The sequence below is a fragment of the Anabrus simplex genome, chromosome 1 (genome assembly GCF_040414725.1).
Source record: "Anabrus simplex isolate iqAnaSimp1 chromosome 1, ASM4041472v1, whole genome shotgun sequence".
Taxonomy (NCBI): Eukaryota; Metazoa; Arthropoda; class Insecta; order Orthoptera; family Tettigoniidae; genus Anabrus; species Anabrus simplex.
Genome location: NC_090265.1, coordinates 1,030,636,997 through 1,030,645,269, shown reverse-complemented (window position 1 = coordinate 1,030,645,269; position 8,273 = coordinate 1,030,636,997). Strand labels below are relative to the sequence as shown.

The 8,273-nt window shown below is 39.0% G+C and overlaps 1 protein-coding gene across 3 annotated transcripts in view; it reads right to left on the bottom strand.

The window, feature by feature from the left end:
- Window positions 1-471: 471 nt before the first annotated feature.
- Window positions 472-8,273, bottom strand: part of LOC136875784 (gamma-aminobutyric acid receptor alpha-like) — a 965,546-nt gene continuing 957,744 nt past the window's right edge. For all 3 annotated transcript variants that reach the window (XM_068228214.1, XM_068228223.1, XM_068228219.1), the window contains exon 12: window positions 472-2,018. In XM_068228214.1, the coding sequence (XP_068084315.1) occupies window positions 1,584-2,018 (435 nt within the window). In that variant the 3' untranslated portion in view covers window positions 472-1,583. The remainder of the gene's footprint in view (window positions 2,019-8,273) is intronic.

Genomic DNA, 8,273 nt, shown 5'->3' with positions numbered 1-8,273 from the left:
TTGAATCATAGCTTGATCAAAGGTCCATGAGCTCATCAGTATTGAATAATTAAAAGGCAGGTACCTAATCAATTGTTGGCGCAGAATAGAAAACAAGGTATTTCAAACACAGGATACAATATATGAGCAGTAGAAGGACATTTTGCTAGGATGTAAAGGAAGGATATCGTTTCCGGGAGTAGAGCAGATCGCGACCTGATAGGAAATAAACCAATGCATTTCTTCCTTTGAACTCTTAAACCCAGGGAGAACACATGGCATCTCAGTAAGAGGCGATTAAAGAAATATTACGTACACGGACGGTAATGAAAAGGTCATTTGCGTGTATAAGTTGGATTTTATATTTTCTAGTTGTGACAATTTCTTTTACAGTTCACCCTGGAGTAATAGATCATACACAAACATATTTCAAGCACTAGGCTAACTCTTGCCATTTTAGGTACGATCGGAGCAAATACAACTTTTTCAGGGGAAAGTAAATACCGTAAATAAAAATAAATATTTAAAAATCCAGAAGGGAACAGGCCTACTAAATTATAGTACATGCTCTAACCATAATACTATGTACTATGTACAATGGGACAAAAAGTTAATTAACTGGAAAACAATAATTTTTACTTTTATTTTCTCCGATTCATGATTTGAAAAACACATTTTAAATTATAAGAATTATGTATTACATAAAATTAATTAGCTAATGTGCTTTAGATTAGCATAATTTTCTATTACCAGCCGTCGTGGACTTTCGCCTTTATGCATTTTTCTTTCAAGTAGCTACTGTTCTTTCTTTCAGGATACGGAATTAATCATTCTCTTAAAAATTGTACTAAGTTATAGATGTTCGAATGCGATAGTCTTTACTTTCTTTCTTCTAGCCAATATGATACAAGACACCATTTTCACGAGTTAGTTTTCTCAATTTAGGAATTTGTCATTCGACTACAAACATTAAATTCTTGGTGTTTCATTTTCTAGTCACATGTTCAGGAACAAGGTAGTTTTCCGTTTTAGAATGACTTTCTTGTATCATTATTTCTATTCTACATGTTTGTTATTGTATTCACTTTATTCAGAGCATTGCGCAATTAACAGAAGAATATGAGAGCATCTTAACCAAATCCACCCTGTTGAAAAATATAATATTTATTTCAAACGATATGTAAGCAAAGCAAGTAATGTAATGTTAGAATTTTCTTATTTACATGCTTAATAATGTATATCTGCACTTAGTTTCCTGTTAAAAACATTTTAATTTCAGGTCATTTGAAGTTTCCAACTGAAATTCATGAAAATCGTTCACTGAATATTCATGCAGCTCATGATTTAAGAAAATAGTTTTATTGACATGGAGTGATCCAATAGGAAACTCTCTTTGGACCGTTTCTTCTACATCGTAGCTTTGGTGTGTATTTCTTAATTGCCAGGAAGGAACTTTTGGTTGGACAGGAAATGTAACATTTTGAATGTATACACTATTATATTTTATGTGCCTTCCTGAATACATTTTAATAAAACCATTATATGCAGCCCTCTTGTGGCAACAGAGTCTCAGTACTATTGACGTGTACCGCCATCTCGTGGTGCTATGTAGAATGAATGCGCTTACTCCGGGATAAGTACGAATACCAGTAGAACATATTGATAGCAAGGAAACAGAGCGGAAAGACCACACGAGACGCACGATCAATTTTAGATACGGAGTTGAACCGTGGGGTACGCTTCTTTCTCCGTCGTCGTTGTTGCCCCTGGAAGCTGAGCCTGTGTTTCGGCGCCACCACAATGGGCGCCCCGGTGTCTGCGCTGGATCCATCTCTAACGGGCGGGTTACTTGCGGGGCAGCCCAGACAGGAGATGGACCAGGCCCCTCGTGCTGTTCGCCCCGGAACTGGAGGCGGAAGGTGATACTCAGATAGTGGAATCACCTCCAGTAAGTGAGTGTCTCCATTTCGGCGTAGAAAGCTGCCTCCCACACTGCTACACGACGCTTTACGCCCAGCTCCGGCGCCCGTCGGCTCACACTGAAATTTCCAAGTAGCTAAAATGTGATAATTCAACACATACCAATCACATAATTCAAGCAATTTCTTTCAAATTTGACATCAGTAGAATATCTCTGCAGGGATGTAATTGTAAATAACTGCAAGACACCAGTGCTGAATGGTGTTGAATAAAATTTATTTTTTTAAAACACTATCAGAATTCAATGATTAGCTTAAAAGTTGCATGTATAATACAGTTGCCTCATTGAAAGAGTCAAAATTCAAAACATTCTACTCAAAAACCGTGCGTTAATGAAATTGATCGTATCTCGTGTTCTACACAGAATTGAATTCTCCAAAAATTAAAAACAAAATTTTCACCTCAGACTTTAAGTTTTGCAAATTTAATAATAATAATAATAATGGTAATAAAATAATATTTATTTCGGGAATAATTGTAAAATTCAAAACAAATAAGTAAAAAATCCAAATTAAACTTATTTTACTTGGCACACCACATGAAAGAATGTCTTAAAATCTTCAACAACCGCAAAACAACTATTAATTGTTGCTATTTGTTGTAGATTTCAATCGAATTCAAATTTAAATAACACCTGATTGGCGAACAATTATATTAAGATAGGTCGTCAATGGACTTCTTTATGAAACGTTACCAGATCGTTTGATGGATGAAAAACAGTACAACAGACATGCGGATTAGTGCTTGGTAACATTTTAACGTTCCTCTGCATTAATCTAGAACCGATACTTATTTTTAATTTTGATCACATCAAGGAAAGTGACACCAGGATAGATGACTACAATCCGGCACTGTCCTGGAAAATCCGGTACGTTTAGTACCCCTGGTGAATACGTATACAAATCTGTTTGTGGAATCCTACCATATTTGACTATCCACATTATTAGCGATATTGTAGATATGTCTATGTTTCTGTGTAAACCACAACTATTCGAAGATAATCCATCACACTTAGAAATGTATCTAACTCCCAGAATGACTAACGTCTCCAGGTGTCGAGTACTGTAAATTATCATATAGGAATATTTTTGTTAAAACAAAGGGCGGGCATTATAGCGGAGTGAGATTGTCAGTAGCTTCTTACAAAGGTAGTTACGGTTCGAATACTGGCGAATGCATGTGAGATTTTGAAATGAAAAGCCATGTCTCTGCTCTTTGGATTCGACGTAAAACTGCAGGTCCTGACTCTATGATCTCGACAGCCAAAATCACGTAAAACTACAAGCTTTCTTGTTTACTTCTTAAAACGGAATCAAACGACAGGAAAATGTCGAAAATTTATTGGTTCAAGGTGTATAGAGACGACTCCTATAAAGCATTGCAAGGAAGAATTAATTTACAAATTGTCTGTGTTCCAGAGATCCAGAGGAGTTTTCGTATTGTTATGAGTATGAAAAGTTACTTTCATATTTTAGTCCCCATTGGCCAATTGCAGTTCATTTCTGATCCCGATGTTAAAAGGATTGCGTGGTCAAAGCAAGCGTTTTTAATTATCATATGAGAGCCTTCCATTTTCTATACCGATTCTCTTCTAAACGTTTCTGAAGTCATTGGACAAACCTCGGGTGGGCGTTAGAAAACATCCACTGTATCTCCTGCGACATACCTCCTGTTGATGAAGGAGGTAGAATAACACCCACGGTATCCCCTGCCTGTCGTAAGAGGCGACTAGAAGGGGTCCCAATGGCTCTGAACTTTGAAGCGTGGGTTGGCGACTACGGGACCCTTAGCTGAGTCCTGGCATTGCTTCCACTTGTGCCAGGCTCCTTACTTTCACCTATCCTATTCGACCTTCCTTGGTCAACTCTTGTTATTTTCCGACCGCGACGCTATTAGGTTCCCGACGGCTAGGGAATCTTTCATTTTCACGCCCTTCGTGGCCCTTGTCTTCCTTTGACCGATACCTTCATTTCCCGAAGTTTCGAATCCCTTCCATTCTTTCTCTCTGATTAGTGTTATGTAGAGGATGGTTGCCTAGTTGTACTCCCTCTTAAAAAAGTAATCATCAACACCACCACCACCTCCCCTGCAACAAAAAATACAAAGTTCCCAGGGGCTCTAATATTGGGAGAGTGGGCTGGTGACCACGGGGCCACAAGGTGAGTCTGAAATTGTTTTAACTTAATTGTGCTTGGATCCTCATTTTCATCTTCTTTATCCGACCTCTCCCAGACAACTTTTCTTCTCTTCTGATACTGACTACATTACGTTTGCGGGACCTAGAATACCGTTCATTTTCACGCCCTTCGTGGCCCTTCCTTTCCTAATGCTGATACATTCATTCTTCGAAGAGTCAGATCTGTTCCTTTTTCTCTTCTCATTAGAGTTAAGAGTGAATGATTTCCTAATTCTATTTTCCCTTCAAGCAATGATCACCACCGTCACTACCAGTCTTCCTTAGTAAACTCTTCTTTTCCGACCCCGACGGTATTAGAGCATTCAGGGCATGGGGTGTTTTTCATTCGCACGCCCTCCGTGGCCGTTGCCTTCATTTGGCCGATACCTTCATTTTTTGAAGTGTCGGACCCTTTCCTTTATTCCCCTTCTGGTTGTGTTCATAGAGGATGGTTGCCTAGTTGCACTTCCTGTTAAAACAATAAACGCCACTGCCACCAGTCATTTGACTGAATCCACATTATTGACAGAAACTAAGTGGAATTATCGATCGCCAGTATAGAAAAGCTAAAAATCTTGAAATTTGTACAAGATGTAAGTATATTATTTTCTTAGCCCAAATGATGGCAGTATAGGGTGAGCAGGTCTAGAATGAGAAAGAAAAGGGGGGATACTTTTCTCAAACAATCCCATAAGCCTATGGGCTTCAAATCAAACGACCTGCATCTGGCGAGCCGAACTTGTCCTCGGACACTCCAGGCACTAGAAGCCATACGCCATACGCCATTTCAATTTTTTAGTTTTTGTCGTGGAAAACGTCTTCCACAAAAGAGAGAAGAACGGTTGCTAAATTATCAGTTTATGGCTGCATCTTTCACAAAAGCCACAAAAACAATTACAATTCATTACAGAAAAGCAAAACCATTTCAATACAGACCATGAAGGGTCTCTGAGGAGTAGAAGGTAAAGGCTTCCACTATCGCACTAGGCCTATGTGGGATAGAGTTGTTAGCATCACGCCGGTCGTCTTTGCCCCCAGCAATTAACCTGGTACTCACTTCTGGCGTAGGATTTTTCCTTTTATTGCTATTTGCTTTACTTCGCACTGAGTTGGATAGTTCTTATGGCGACGATGGAACAGGACAGGGCTAGGACTAGTAAGGAAGCGACCATGGTCTTAAACAAGGTGCAGTTCCAGCATTTGTCTTGTGTGAAAATGGGAAAAACCACCGTTAGAGCTGCCGACAGTGAGGTTCAAACCCACTATCTCCCGAATGGTGGTGTAGGTTAAGTGAAACCTAAGACAATGGGCCTATCCAGAAGAAAAAATAACGTTTCAAAATTGTTTATTTTCCTGGCGGAAAACCTAGTCCACATCCTTCCGAGTGAAGAGAGTGACTGCATGTATGTTACAAGGCTTGTTTTACATTTTCATGATTTTTTCAATGTTGTGTCATTTCTTGTTTTCATCTCATTTCTTGTAACATGTAGCATAATTGTTTGGTTTGTTTTAATGTCACTTTGTTATTCTTTCCTGTTTTCACCTAATTGTATTTTGGTTTGGTCTTCACGAATTTATTTTGTTATTACATTATCGTAATCATACACTACCTCCGTAATAACTCCAAATTACAAGGGATTCAATAATAATAATAATAATAATAATAATAATAATAATAATAATAATAATAATAATAATAATAATTGTACCGGGCGGTACACCTCCACGCCGCTAATTTAAAATGTGCGCCAGTTGAAACTCCTCTGCTGGAGGAAGTCTGAACTTTATTGACGGTATTAATTTTCTACTTTCACAGAAGATGTCACTACCTGTAAATTTCGGAGTTTTAGAACTGTGTCATTTTTGATGTGTTTTTGTTTTGCTTGAAGTAAGAAGTGTGAACTTTCTCTTCTAGAGGACACTACTGAAGAACTACAATAGTGCACCCTAGTGCGAAGAAAAATAACTGTTCTTTGGAGAAAATTTTATTTCAAAAGTTTGTTCTTTGTTAAATTTCTTTCTGTTATTGTTTAAGTTGGCTGTATACCCCTCTCTTTCCCCTTGTTTTGCATTTAACCAATCCCGAATTTCCGTTATTAATTTCTGACCAATCATAGGTATCTTCCCCCAACTTGAATATGTTGCTGTATCCTACCCAATAAAAAATTTGTGGGAGGGTGTTTTCATTCCCCTAACACCTAGAACCTTCCGCGAGAGTATATAAACTGCTGATTTTAGGGTCTCTGCGCCACTTCTGTTCCATCTTTCTGTGTGTAAAGTACATAGCAGGGGGCGGGAAGCGCCTCTTTCTTCTCCAGCTGTTCAACACCAGGTAATGGCCTCTTAATAACTTCTTTTCTTGCTAGGTCGGCAGCTTAACTCTCGGGGCGGGTTCGAAGCGTTTCCACTATGTAACCTTTTCCTAAAATGTAACTACTCTTTTCATCTATTCTCTTTTAAAACTGCATATCGGGATAGAGAGTGCTTAACCCTCTCGAGCTCCCAATCATATTGTTTTGAGGTGAACTTATTTTCTCAACCTATTCTTCGTTAACGTAAAACAAATTGTTCTTTTCTAAAGTCACCTCTGTAGTATGGGATTAGCCCTTGCATTAGTGGCCTAGAGCCGGATTAGGTTTTAAAAACAAGTGTATTAGGAGTGCAGATCGCCTCCTCTCAAATTGTTATTTTAGAGGTCATGTAATTACCCCTTTTCATTTAATAGACCTCAGTAGGTTGGGTATTTTACCCCTGTGTCTATGTCCAGTGAGGACAACTTGAAGGTGGAGGTCGGTGTGGCCTTTGAGAGGCTTAAAGTTGAGAGCGAGTGGCTCTTTTGTAAATTGAGTGTTGTATGCCTCGTGGAGGCTTTTCAGTGTAATTTGGAGCTAGGGCTCCTAGGCATGAATGGGGTTTTCTGCCCCTCTGTTGAAACTTGTGTTTGGGGTAAAACTGAGCTGATTGCCCAAGCATTGTGTTTTCAGGGCTCGAAGCCCAAATCCTGTAAATATTGTAACTACCCTTTGACTTGATACTTTGTACCTGCCATGCTTGTTATTTCTTTGTTTTTGAAAAGAAAATATAACCTTGTTAAATTTTAAATTAATTTTACTTTCGTAGTTTGAGACCCGTTCACACCCGCACCTTCTTTCACGCATAACTACCACAAAAACACGGTAACAAGTGGTAGCAGAGCGTGGTTGAATGGGTCTCAATTTAGCCCCTTTTGACGGCTAAACATTGTTTTGTTCCGAACTCTAACAATTTTCTCAGTTGCTGGAATTTTTTTTGAGTTTTTCAAAATTGTTCTGTCATCATGCCCGGACCTCGCGATGTTCTCCATCTTAACTATTTGCGCAAGGAGGAGTTGATCTATGAGTTAACTATCAGAAATGTACAATCTGGAGGCACGGTTGCAGTAGACACAAACAAGCTTAGAGAGTCCTTAGATTTGCCCATTTCCATCCCCAATTTGGGAGAGAAAGAAATTGACGACTCTCTTTCCACGATCACGGAGAATATTACTGGGCTAGCTTCTGTAGTTAGTTTTTTTTATGAAAATGATCCTTCTCCCAATCAAATTAAGCGTGTGCAAGCTAGGCTGTTTCATTTTTCGAATAGAGTTAACGATCTGTTGTCTCTAAAGTTGAATGACGTTCAGAAGAAGGAAGCTAGTACGCTGCTTGAAAATATGTCTGAATTATCTAGCAAAGTCACTCAATTGTTAACTGGGGAAGTTCCTCCCAAAAGCGACCTACCCACCACAGTGAATGCAGGTAGTGAGGAAGCGCCTCCCAAGGGAGAAGTCAATAGAATAACCGTTGCTGCTCAAACTATCCCTGCCCCATTGGACAACGAATCTGAACGCCGTGCATCGTTGAGTAACATCCGTTCGGAATTAACTTCCTTGCCATTGAAACCTTTGCCTACTATGTCACCCGGGTTCAGTAGCTTGCCTCATCCATTGGCAATGTTGCTCAGAGGTATCTCTAAATTTTCCGTTAACACCACCAGTGACGTAATTTCATTTTTAAGATTTCTAGTTGAATTTCAGGATCATGCCCTTGTGTTTTCTCTTTCTCCATGTCAAATTTTGCAAATTATCTATCCTTATGCAATTGGTATTCTCTCTGACAAA